Below are 14051 nucleotides of genomic sequence, written 5' to 3'. Positions count from 1 at the left end.
TGTTACATAGGCCGTGGGTACCCGATAGGGCGCGACTGGTAGGGGGGGTATCCACAGTGGTGACTTCCTTGAGGGTATGGAATCAGACCCGAGCTTGTTTATTGGGGAATAGGAGACATTCCTGGTATACTCCGCTGAGATACAATCCTGACTTTCCACCGGGAAGGGATGGGGGAGTGTTTGCAAACTGGGAGTCGCGGGGCTTGGTGTGTGTGGGACAGTTGTGGGACCCGGTCCTGAGAGGTGTTAGACCCTTTACTGAACTTAGGGGTAAGTTCGGGTTCGGGATAAGAGATCTGTTCCCCTATCTACAAGTTTTACATTATATTAGGACCTCGGGACTCTTAGGTGACTTGGGGGGTGGTAAGATGCCCTTCGAGCTGCTATTGGGCCCGGTGCTTCGGAGGGGAGCTCTCTCTGCAATTTATAGGTGCCTTAACGGTAGGGGGGCTCCCCTTCCCTACATGAGGGCTTGGGAAGAGGATTGTGGTGCAGCTATTTCTTGGGATACTTGGGATGACATATGGTCGGAGATCTCCTCGGCGGGGATTTCTGCTCTGCTGATTGAGAATGGTTACAAGGTTCTCTTTCGGTGGTACTATACCCCTCAAGTTGTGGCTCGTTGGCGGGGAGGGGCGAGTGTTCTATGTTGGAGGGGCTGTGGGGAAGTGGGCACCTACTTTCATATGTGGTGGCAGTGTGGACAGGTGTGTGGCTTCTGGACCGAGGTCTTTGATCGAGTGTCTCGGATCTTAGATGTCCAGATACCGGCCGATTGGCGGCATGCCTTGTTGTTCTGGCATCAATTGGAATTGGCTGGGGGGGACTCTTTGTTTTGTAGGTTGACATTCACGGCCGCTCGAATGGCCATTGCCTCTTTGTGGAATCAGGCGCTCTCTCCCACGTGGGCCCTGGTGGAGCAACGTCTGATTAATTGGCAGAATCTTTATTATTTAACAGCCATGCGGCAAGGTAAACTACATGGTTATGCTCATGTGTGGCGCAATTTTCGGGCTTCTGTGGGGATTTGTGGTAGGGGTGGTCAGAGGCTATGAGTTGGGTTGGGGATTGGGATAGTTGGGTGATGCTTGGGGGGATCTCATAACCATATTCCTTTACAATCTTTGGTATTCGTTTGGTATGGACTATCTCTCAACCATATTGAGAGCTGTGGATAGTGTGCTTTGTCCCTGGGGGGTGGGAGGGGGGATAATGGCTGTGTTTTAGTGGGCATTTTAGCTTCTTTTGTTAGTCTGTAGGACTTGCACATGTCTATGCTGTTGATTTTATTCTATGTGCTATTTTGGAGTGTGGTATTCAGCACTATGTATTTTTGTTGTTGCTTTTCCTGTGCAATCGTTCTGTACTGTTTGGAGTGTGTTTTCAATAAAAGCTTTTCAATTGAAAAAAAAAAAAAAAAAGAAACAAAGTTTTCTGGACTCACACGACTACATAGGATTTCTGAGATTAAGAAAATTCCACAAATTAGCACATAAGTCTTCAAACCTCTCTCTTTTTTAAATTAGGTTATGGAACTAATTTTTCAAACAGCAATAAAGCTAAAGGGAAATTAAAGAATTTAATTAATGAATTAAAAAAGGTAAAACAGCAGAAAATACAGCCCACATCAAAAGAGGAACTCAGCCACCCAGAACTACAACCATAGAGACATAGAAACATGATGACTGATAAAGGCCAAATGGTCCATCTGGTCTGCCCATCCACAGTAACCATTATTTGAACAAACTAGGGGAATGGGCGACGAGATGGCAGATGAAGTTCAACATTGAGAAATGTAAAGTATTGCATGTGGGAAGCAGAAACCCGAGATACAACTATACGATGGGCACGATGGAGCTCAGGTCTGACCCAGCGGAGGCATTGCTTATGTTCTTATGTTCTTGTTGGTAACAAGGGATCCAAGAGGAAAAAGAACAAAGAACTGGCGTGGCTCACTGTAGAGGTGAAGGTAGCGATCAGAGACAAGAAAACTTCATTTAAGGAATGGAAAAGGTCAAAAACGGATGAAAACTGGAACAAGCACAAACAACATCAACGCAGGTGCCATATGGCGGTAAAAGGGGCAAAAAGAGACCAAGAGGAAAAAATAGCCAAGGAGGCGAAGAACTTCAAGCCATTCTTTTGATATATTAAGGGGAAACAACCCGCGAAGGGAGCGGTGGGACCGTTGGATGACCATGGAATAAAGGGAGTGCTAAAAGAAGACAAAGCAATCGCTGACAAACTGAACACATTTTTTGCATCTGTATTTACCGAAAAAGATGTACACAGCATACCGGAACCCATCAGGCTATATGCTGGAAATGAAGATGGAAAGCTGACAGGATTGACGGTCAGTCTAGAGGAGGTGTGTAGGCAGATTGATAGGCTTAACAGCGATAAATCCCCGGGACTGGATGGCATCCATCCAAGGGTCATCAAGGAACTGAAAGGGACCATAGCTGAACTGCTTCAACTAATAGCCAATCTGTCAATCAAATCGGGAAAGTTTCCGGAAGACTGGAAGTTGGCGAATGTTACACCGATCTTCAAGAAAGGTTCGAGAGGAGATCCGGGGAACTACAGACCGGTGAGTCTGACCTCGGTACCGAGAAAGATGGTAGAGTCACTGATAAAGGACAGCATCATTGATCACCTTGATGGACATGGGCTGATGAGGACCAGTCAGCACGGTTTTAGCAAAGGCAGATCGTGTTTGACGAACTTGCTGCACTTCTTTGAGGGAGTAAACAGACAGATAGACAAGGGCGTTCCAGTCGACATTGTATATCTGGATTTTCAGAAGGCGTTCGACAAGGCTCAGCATGAACGACTACTTCGGAAAATTGCAAGCCATGGAATTGAGGGTGAAATACTCACTGGCTGGAGCATAGGAAACAGAGAGTGTGGGGGGGGGGGGTAAATGGACAATACTCGGACTGGAAGAGCGTCACCAGTGGGGTGCTGCAGGGCTCGGTGCTTGGACCCGTGCTCTTTAACATCTTTATAAACGATCTGGACATTGGTACAAAGAGCGAGGTGATTAAATTTGCGGACGATACGAAGTTATTCAGAGTAGTAAAGACGCAGGGGGATTGCGAAGATCTGCAACGTGACATAATCAAGCTCGAGGAATGGGCTTCCTCCAAAGCAAGGCAAATCATAGGTTGCATCCGCAGGAGGTTCGTCAGCCGTAAACCTGAAGTCATTATGCCATTGTATAGAGCCATGGTGAGACCACACCTGGAGTACTATGTGCAGTTCTGGAGGCCGCATTACCGTAAGGATGTGCTGAGACTAGAATCGGTCCAGAGAATGGCCACCCGGATGGTCTCGGGACTCAAGGATCTCCCATATGAGGAGCAGCTAGGGAAATTACAGCTCTACTCACTCGAGGAACGCAGAGAGAGGGGAGACATGATCGAGACATTCAAGTATCTCATGGGCCGCATCGAGGTGAAAGAGGATATCTTCTTTTTCAAGGGTCCCGCGGCAACAAGGGGCATCCGTGGAAAATCAGGGGCAGGAAACTGCACGGTGACACTAGGAAGTTCTTCTTCACTGAAAGGGTGGTTGATCGCTGGAATAGTCTTCTACTTCAGGTCATTGAGGCCAGCAGCGTGCCTGATTTTAAGGTCAAATGGGATAGACATGTGGGATCTATTCACAGAGATAGGTAGGGAGGGTCATTGGGGTGGGCAGACTAGATGGGCCGTGGCCCTTATCTGCCGTCTATTTCTATGTTTCTATGTTTCTATGACATGGCAGATGAGGTTCAATGTGGATAAGTGTAAAGTGATGCATGTCAGTAACAAAAATCTCATGCACGAATACAGGATGTCTGGGGCGGTACTTGGAGAGACCTCCCAGGAAAGGGACTTCGGAGTTCTGATCGACAAGTCGATGAAGCCGTCCACACAATGTGCGGCGGCGGCAAAAAGGGCAAAAAGAATGCTAGGAATGATAAAGAAGGGGATCACAAACAGATCAGAGAAGGTTATCATGCCGCTGTACCGGGCCATGGTACGCCCTCACCTGGAGTACTGCGTCCAGCATTGGTCACCGTACATGAAGAAGGACACGGTACTACTCAAAAGGGTCCAGAGAAGAGCGACTAAGATGGTTAAGGGGTTGGAGGAGCTGCCGTACAGCGAAAGATTAGAGAAACTGAGCCTCTTCTCCCTCGAACAGAGGAGATTAAGAGAGGACATGATCGAAACATTCAAGGTACTGAAGGGGATAGACTTAGTAGATAAGGACAGGTTGTTCACCCTCTCCAAGGTAGGGAGAACAAGAGGGAACTCTCTAAAGTTGAAAGGGGATAGATTCCATACAAATGTAAGGAAGTTCTTCACCCAGAGAATGGTAGAAAGCTGGAACGCTCTTCCAGAGGCTGTTATAGGGGAAAACACCCTCCAAGGATTCAAGACAAAGTTAGACAAGTTCCTGCTGAACAAGAACGTGCGCTGATAGGGCTAATCTCAGTCAGTGTACTGGTCTTAGACCAGAGGGCCACCGCGTGAGCGGACTGCTGTGCATGATGGAACACTGGTCTGACCTAGCAGTGGCAATTCTTATGGGAGGGATGTTACTTGAATGAGAGTACCCAAGAAAGGGACTTGGGGGTAATGGTGGACATGACAATGAAGTCAATGGCATAGTGCGCAGCGGCCGAAAAGAGAGCAAATAGAATGCTAGGTATAATTAAGAAGGGTATTACAACCAGAATGAAAGAAGTTATCCTGCCGTTGTATCGGGCGATGGTGCGTCCGCATCTGGAGTACTGCGTCCAATATTGGTTGCCATACCTTAAGAAGGATATGGTGTTACTCAAGAGAGTTCAGAGGAGAGCGACATGTCTGATAAAAGGGATGGAAAACCTTTCAAACGCTGAGAGATTGGAGAAACTGGGTCTCTTTTCCCTGGAGAAGAGGAGACTTAGAGAGGATATGATACAGACTTACAAGATCATGAAGGGTATAGAGAGAGTAGAGAGGGACAGATTCTTCAAACTTTCGACAATAATAATAAAAGAACAAGAGGACATTTGGAAAAGTTGAAAGGGGACAGATTCAAAACAAATGCTAGGAAGTTCTTCTTTACCCAACGTGTGGTGGACACCTGGAACGCGCTTCCAGAGGACGTAATAGGTCAGATTATGATACTGGGGCTCAAGAAAGGATTGGACAATTTCCTGCTGGAAAAGGGGATAGAGGGGTATAGATAGAGGATTACTGCACAGGTCCTGGACCTGTTGAGCCGCCGCGTGAGCAGACTGCTGGGCACGATAGACCTCAGGTCTGACACAGCAGAGGCATTGCTTATGTTCTTATGTTATCTCTTTCTCACTCTGAGAGATCCCATGTGCCTATCCAAGGCCCTCTTGAATTCAGATACAGTCTTGTTCCCACCTACAGCCATCTCTGATCGCATGTTCCCTCTCTCACGGAGAATTCCACAGCTGCTTAGGATCCAAAAATACAAACTTTTATAAGTAAGTCCAATAGTTACAAGAGAACTCCAGAAAGAAGATGCTCCCAAAGAAAGAGCAAGAAAAGATTTAAACCTAAGCATGTTATTGCCAGTCTGGGGTTTTTTAATCATTTTGACAGAGACTTCAGTAGATGGAACCTAAGCACAGTACTGGGCAGAGCTTTGGGTTCTGGCCCAGAAATAGCTAAGAAGAAGGAAAATTTAAATTAAATCAGTAATTTAAAGGATGGGTAAGGTTGGACAGACTGGATGGACCATTCGGGTCTTTATCTGCTGTCATCTACTATCTTACTATGTTAATATTTATTTATTAATTATACTTGATATATTGCCCTTCTATTAGGGAACCAAACGGAACAGTTTACAATAATAATTTACCCCAATATAATCAATAACACAAAAGACAAAACAACGATACAAGAACCAGTAGGGTTGATTCCATAGCTATGTATAAAAGTCTACCGTAATATCGGAGCCCCCCAAATGCTAAAGAATAAAAGTGAGTTCAATCTAGATGGGATTCTAACTGTAAATGCTGGGGCCCTATAAAAGAAAGTGGATTCTCTAGTAGGATCCGATTTTGCTCAAGACAGAAACAGGATAAGACGGTTCTGTTTCTAAGATCTTAAAGTGGGATGGTAAGGGATTATCAATAAATTATGTTATGTTATTTACCCAAGAAACCTCAGTAGAAGGCTCTGTGTGTCAGAACCAACATCTTAAATGTGGCTTGATAAAAATATGATAACCAAAGGGCTTCCTTCAGAAGTGGAGAAACATGGCAAAGTCTCCCATAAAAGTCTTAATAGCTGTATCTTGAATGTTTTGGAGGCAGTTAATAGTATATTTGGATAACTCAACAAAGAAGGAGCTTCAATAATCAAGTCAACTCAAGACAAGACCATGAACCAACTTGTATAACGAAGACTTGTCAAGGGCCATAATTCCCCCAAATACCTCTGAACTACTGATTACTCCTGGTGGAATTCTGAACAAAACATTTCAAAATTCTGCAAGTTTGACAACATTTAAACCATATTTTTGCTAATTATTATCCAGAATTTCAGTTCAATTCCGTATTTTTATTAAATTCCACTAGCGAAAACAAGGGTTCTTCAAGTTTTTCTCGCTTAGTGACTTTCTTCTAGAAGCACAACTTTGTAAAAGCCCAACTTAATGAAGTTAGTTGATTTGTTTTCATGGTACTTCACTTTGCCTTTATATTGTTGAAAAATATCAATAAATTTAGAATTTAAAAAACCTTTTTTCTATTTTTTGTTGTCTGAGCAGCTTATTTCTCCATTCTCTTAGGTCCCAGAGTCCCTTTTCTGCTTTTCTTCTTTCATAACTGTCTTCCTAGGATCGTCTGTCCATTTTACATTTTGTCTCTATATGTCCTGTCCAGCATCTGTCCCTCGTGTCTCTACCCTGAGCTTCTCCCCTGTGTGTCCCTCTCCATTCCCCTGCATCCATCATCCCTCTGTCAGAATCAGCCCTTTTCAGGCAATGTCTAGCAGTCCTTCTATGCCCCTGTCTTAATTTTCTCTCCCTATCAAGCGTTCTTCTCCATGTCTGTCCCTCTTTCCTCCCAGCATTGCTTCAGTAACCCTGTCGCTATGATCAGTTCTCAACTAGGAGCTCTTCTCTATGTTTCTGTGCCTCTCATTCTGCAGGATCTTCCACCCCTCAGCCAGCCTCTCTCCCTTATCCCCTCTAAAGCCAAAATCTCTCTCTCTACCCCTGAACACCCACAGCCAGCATCTCATGCTATCTCTCTCCCCAGCTAGCATCTCTCATCCATCCCCACCGGCCAACATCTCTCACTTTCTCCCCATTGTCTACTACCTTAGCGATGCAGATTCCACTCAATAGCAGCCTCCTACCAGCTCTGCAGGTTTTCCTCTACTGCAGTTCCACCAAAAAAAGAGGAAATAACATTATTGAAGATGGGACTGTAGTAGAGGGAAGCCTGCAGAGTACACACAGGCTACTCATAGTTGCCGGTAGTGATTCAGAGAGGGAGTGCAGCCCGATACTAAATTCTGTGCTACTTCAGGTCCCTGGAGAATTCTGCGCAAACTTATGTACAACCCACATTGTCTAGAATATCTCGCACTGGAACATGTATTCTGCCTGTTCAGCCCCACTCACCTGCCTTGGGAGCTGTTTCTCTGTTGAGCAGGAGACAGGACTGAGGTGCTCAACCGTGAAGACACAGAATATGAAGAATTAGAAATTCAAGATCTGTAACTCACGAAAGCTCTAGAAACTTCTGTGGCTTTCTAAACTTTTTCCAATGCTGGACTCCATCAGTTGACATCATCCACTTGTGAAGACTTAGATACTGCTCTCCATACAGATAAGTCATTTGTTTTACTCTCTATAGTTGTTATTACTCTACTGTACTCTAAGACCTCCTTATACTGTAGAGTAGTTATTGCTCACCAGTACTGAAATACCTCCTCTTACTCTGTATTGTAGTTATTACTATAGCCGATATCATTCTGTAGAGTATTTGTTACTCACCTGTGTCTGAATGTCTAATTTCTCTCTCTCCTGACTCCTGGAGATCCTGGATATGTGTCTCTCCCTCTTGTTTAATCCATGATAACAGATCAGGACTTATCCTTACAGAGCCTGGAATAAACATAAAAACTCAGTTATACTTCCCTTAAGAAAAATATGCAAACCAAGAAGAAGAGGACTTCCTTATTGTATAATCATCCTACCCAGAATGACATATGGCATATAGCAAATTGGGTCTAATGTGGATGTTTCCAAAAGACTTGAAGAATATATAAAAAGGCCTACCAGAGGCTAACTTGAGTGTGTCTATCTTCAATATTAGCTGTTCCCATATAGAACAAAATACGCTACTATCTTTTCCTAAACAGTAGATTTACTTGTGGTAAGAGACAGACATATCATAATTGTGGGTGATCAGATCATAGGACCTCTTATAATTGCCATATTATTTCAGGTCCACATCCTGACTCCAAATTTTAATCACCTACGCCTGTCCCATCCTACCTGCCTCACCTATTTTGTGTAAAGAACTACAGAACTACATCTGCAGGTGTGTGCTTCATGAGCTGTATCATTGAAATAAATTGTGTAATAATGAAAAAATAAAAGAATCACTAATCATGAAAGTAGTAAATATAAACCCTCAAATCATGGAAAGCAACACTTATCTCAAATGGTGTAACCCAGTGGTAGGCAAACTCATTAGTCAAAAAAGCCAAAATCAGCAGTACAACGATTACGATTTTTTTGAGAGCCATATCCTGTGCCTGCTTGTGCTACGAAGGCTACGTCAACTCGACTGACACCCTGCTCGTCCGCACATAGTCTAAATCGATTTGTGGCAGAGCCTAGAGAATGACACGGGGAAATAATTTGTCTCCATCCCCGTGAGCTCAGTCCCTGTCCCCTCAAAGCATCTGATCCCATCCACACAAGCCTCAAATAGTTTTATACTGAACTTATTATATTAAAGTATAAAAAGAAACAATATTCGGTACAATTGTCAATTTATAAATCAGCGTCTTCTCCACACTCTCTCTTCCCCACTTCCCTTCAGCGCACGCACATAAAAGCAGGCAAGCAATTTTATATGATTTTAATTTATTCATTCATAGAAATTAAAGTCTAAATAATGCCAGTCACATAACAAAACATGATTTTACAAAAATTATTCCCTGCACAGTCAAGCCTGCAAGGATTACTAGATGTCTTTCAGCCGCTCTCCTCTCTCCCCCTTACCTTCGTGGCCAAGTCAAAATGATCTACCAACAATACATTTTTTTTTTCAAGGATATTAACCTTTTCCTATCGTGTGTCCCGGATCATGGACATTCCAAAAATGTCGTTGCAATCATGGATAAACAGTCTGTATAGACTAATAAAGAGCCAGGAACACTGTTCCCTCTAAGCTGTGCGATTGTGCGCGCGCACACAACTTGCCGAACCCGCACACAAAAAATAAAATAGCGCGCACAAAAAAATATATTTTTGCCTAAAATGATTTTCACTGCTAAAATGAAATGTTGCAGAAGAACAGCTGTTTCGATTTCCCATTTATCACATTTATTGAAGCGCTATAATATAAATTTTAAAGTCATTCACGTGATTCCATTATCTTTGGCAGTTGAACTTGACACGTCACATGCCCCATAGGGCCATAGCCTATGGCCCATAGGATATGAAACCCTTCCGATTCTTTGACTTCCTGAAGTTCCGCCATATTGTTTATTTTGTGGAATCGTAGTGTGCAGCATGGTACTGCAGTTGTATAACTGTATTTGTTTATTAAATTGCAACCAGATATAACTTTTAAAATGTCTAAACTGTGAATGGTGAAAAGTGTAAAACGCAAGAGAGCTGCAACAGCTTTTAGGTCTGAATGGCTTTCGTTCATTACTAGGGAATTCTATAGGAAACATGAACTTGACCTGAATAAAATGATTATGTTCACCTCTGATGGTGCCTCTGTTATGTTGGGCAAAATAGATGGTGTTGCAGCACAGCTGAGAAAAGACATTCCACTTTTAGTGCAGCAAAATTGTGTTGCACATCGGGAAGATTTGGGACTTTCTGATTCATAGAAAGAAGGAAAATTGATGAAAGTAGAAACTGTAATGAGAACTGTGTACACAGTGTTCTGTCGGTCTTCTACTAAACGATGCAAATTTCAAGAAATAGCAAATGCATCTGAATGTGAATCAATTGCTTTCAGACCTCTGAATGAAGTGCGCTGGTTATCTAGACACTTTGCACTTAAAGCAATTATTTAAAATTATGATCCCCTGTTAAAATATTTTGAAGAAGACAAAGAAAATGATCCTATTGCAAAGTACTGCTATAAAAAGCTGAACAGTGAACAATTTCATATTACACTTGAAGTTTTGAATGATGTCTTATCAGAACTGGCTTCCTTAACCATGGCATTTCAAAACCGTGGTTTGACACCATTGGAAGCTTAGGGTAAATTGAACAAACTTCAAATGCAATACTTAGGCGACAAGATTAAGTGGAGTGATAAAGTCAACAGTCTTCTTGACAACAGGATGAGGTCTGGAGAAAAAGTTTCAGTGGATACTAATTCCATATTAACCTTCATCAACATCCTATGTTTGCATCTGGGTGAAAGATTTCCTGAAAATGAAGTTGAGGAATGGTCTGCTTTTGACTGTACAGCAATATCACAATGCGACTTTGACTTCGGAAATGGACATATCAGATCTCTTTGTTTAAAGTATAAACAATTTCTTCCAGAGGAAAGTGTTATTATTCAGCAATACAATGACTAAATTCCTTGTTGCAGAAAAAATCAAAAGCAATCTGATAAATAGCTTTCCAGATATGACAAAATTTGCATTTCAGAATGATCAATTTGCAGATTTAGCAAAATTGATGGACATTGGTGCCACATTCTTAGCATCTAGTTCAGATTGTGAGCAGTGGTTTTAGTCTAATGAACAATTTGAAGACTAAACAAAGGAATCATTTACATTTAGAGCATTTGGAAATGCTGATGCGTGTTAAGAGTCACCTTCAAGATGGCAGGGAAGAAGACAGAGATGCCAGACTATGGGGGAGTGGAGGGAAGAAGATGGGTGCCAGACCAATTTGGAAGGGAGAAGAAAGGGAGAGGCACAGTAACAGAGCAAATAGAAGATGCAGAGAGAAGAGAGACAGTGGATGGAAGGAAGAGAGTAACAAGAAGATGAGGAAAGCAGAAACCATAGAAGACAAAGTTAGAACAAAAATTTTATATTTATTTATTGCTTTAGGAGATATGTGTTACTGTTTCTGTGGTGTTGCATTGTATGCAGAGTCCAGCTTCTAGCTGGTTCAATTTAACCTTTGTCTATTTATTTCTATTTTATCCCCCCTTTTACAAAACTGTGGAGCGTTTTTTAGCGCCAGCCGTGGTGGTAGCAGCTCTGATGCTCAGAATTCTATGAGCGTCAGAGCTGTTACCACCGTGGCTAAAATCCACACTACAGTTTTGTAAAAGAGGGAGGCATTAGTTTGTGATTACATATTCCATACTAGGCGAAGGTGTTTTCTGTGTTCGAAAGACATGGTTTTTTGTTAGGATTGACTGCAGGATTGATCTGTACTAGTCTAGCTTGTTTAGTTTTACAATGGATGTATTGATGTTGTACTGCTCACTGCGGTATGTAAGATGCTGCCTTTTCCTAGGTACTCATGTATGGCGTGTGGCTTGTTATTAAAAATCATGTTTTTCGTACAGATGGGGGGATGCCAAAAAATGATGGGCCCCGGGTGTAACATATGCTAGGTACGCCACTGATTCAGACTGGATAAATATGAAAGATCGCAGGGAAAAATTTTGAAAACTAAATTGCTGTTATTTTCTAAATTTTAAGTATAAAGTACAATGATACCTTATTTATAGGTAGCGCTCAATGAAACATTTCAATGAAACATAATTTATGTTTATTGAAATCAGACTTTATGTTACTTAAAGTGTAACTAAAATTACATTGTGTTTTCCTTAATTCAGACTAAACTCAAAGACCTGCCCATAAATGTCGGGCCCTCTGGCAATCATTTTTATATTGCACACAAATTTAGTTTTTCTTTAAAATGCGCACAGATGAATTTTTTTGCGCACACAGCCTATGAAAAATTAGAGGGAACATTGGATACAACCCACATGTCTAGAATATCTCGCACTGGAACATGTATTCTGCCTGTTCAGCAGGCTATAATTTCTCACCAGCCCAACTCACCTTCCTTGGGAGCTGTTTCTCTGTTAAGCAAAAGACAGGACTAAGATGCTCAACCATGAAGACACAGAATGGGAAGAATTAGAGATTCAAGGTCTGCAGCTCACGAAAGCTCTAGAAACTTCTGTGGCTTTGTAAACATTATCCAATGCTGGGCTCCATCAGTTGACATCATCCACTTGTGAAGACTTAGATATTGCTCTCCGTACAGATAAGTCATTTGTTTTACTCTCTATAGTTGTTATTACTCTGCTGTACTCTAAGACCTCCTTATACTGTAGAGTAGTTATTGCTCACCAATACACTGAAATACCTCTTCTTACTCTGTATTGTAGTTATTACTGTAGCCCATATCATTCTGTAGAGTATTTGATACTCACCCGTGTCTGAATGTCTAACTTCTCTCTCTCCTGACTCCTGGGGATCCTGGATATGTGTCTCTCCATCTTGTTTAATCCACGATAACAGATCAGGACTTATCCTTACAGTGCCTGTTTCCAGGAATAAACATAAAAACTCAGTTATACTTCCCTTAAGAAAAATATGCAACCCAAGAAGAAGAGGACTTCCTTATTGTATAATCATCTTACCCAGAATGACATATGGCATACAGCAAATTGGGTCTAATATGGATGTTTCCAAGACTACCACATGCTAACTTCAGTGTGTCTATCTTCAATATTAGCTGTTCCCATATAGAACAAAATAAACTATATTTTCCTAAATAGTAGATTTACTTGCGGTAAGAGACAGGCATATCGGGGGGCGTGGTTTTGAAGCGTACCGAGATGGCTGGGTGATTGAGTAGCTCCGTGGAGTTACAAGTTAAGAAAAAGTATTGAAAGTCACTTCGGAGGTGTTGTACTGGATTAAGAAATGGCTTTGGGTAAACAAAATAAAACTTCTTCAGCAGCAGCTGGTTCAGGAAGTATTAAACGGTCAAAGTTAGAGGCGACATCTCCTCTGTTGGTTCCGTTACCATCGGAAGAAATCGAGAACAAGGATCTTATGAAGGAAATACAGAAAATAAAAGAGATTGTTTTAGAGAACGCAAAAAATATCAAAGAAGTTAAAGAAGAAGTGGCGTGTTTGACAAGGAGACTGCAAGCAGTAGATATGAAGGTGGAACATCTAGAGAAGCGTATAGAAAAAAATGAGGAAGAAGTAGTGCAGCATAAAGAAGATCATAAAGAAATTTAATTATTGAAAAAAGAGTTGGATGATTTATCTAACCGTGAGAAGAGGAGCAATTTAAGAGTGCTTGGATTACCTGAAGGGATCAAAAAAAATGATCCGATTGCCTTTCTGGTTAACTTTTTACCAAAAATTCTGCCAATTCAAAGTAAATATCCGTCAGAATTAGAAAGGGCGCACAGGGTCCCGATGAAAGGAGCAAATAGTCAAAAAGGACCACATCCATTGATTTTTAAAATGCTCCGTTACCAACAGGTAACTGAAATACTTAAATTGGCCAAAGAAAATAAAAGTCTCAAGTGTCAGGACTCAAAGATTTTTATTGTTCTTGACTTTTCAAGAGTGACGGCGTATAAAAGAAAACAGCTGTTAGACCTGCACCCGCAATTAAGGGCATTAGGAGCTAGATATGGCTTGGTATACCCGGCAACTATGCGGGGCACTTACAAAAATAAGACTTTAAGTTTTGAGGATGCAGCAAAGCTAAAAGAATTTTTAGACCAATGTGAATCGCCTATGGCTACATAGAAGTGATTTTGGAAATATATATCTTTTTCTCCTTTTCTTTTGTCTCAATAAATATAGTATGCTTGTTTCTTTAGC

The 14051-nt window shown here is 41.8% G+C and overlaps 1 protein-coding gene across 1 annotated transcript in view; it reads right to left on the bottom strand.

Moving 5' to 3' along the window:
- LOC117354993 (oocyte zinc finger protein XlCOF6-like) overlaps positions 1–14051 on the bottom strand; it is a 47897-nt gene that overhangs the window by 19350 nt on the left and 14496 nt on the right. The window contains exon 3 of the mRNA XM_033932950.1: positions 12635–12745. Coding sequence (XP_033788841.1) covers positions 12635–12745 — 111 coding nt within the window. The remainder of the gene's footprint in view (positions 1–12634; positions 12746–14051) is intronic.

Source organism: Geotrypetes seraphini, chromosome 2, assembly GCF_902459505.1.
Source record: "Geotrypetes seraphini chromosome 2, aGeoSer1.1, whole genome shotgun sequence".
Lineage (NCBI taxonomy): Eukaryota > Metazoa > Chordata > Amphibia > Gymnophiona > Dermophiidae > Geotrypetes > Geotrypetes seraphini.
The sequence above is the reverse complement of the archived record's forward strand: the minus strand, read 5'-3'. Positions and strand labels throughout refer to the sequence as shown.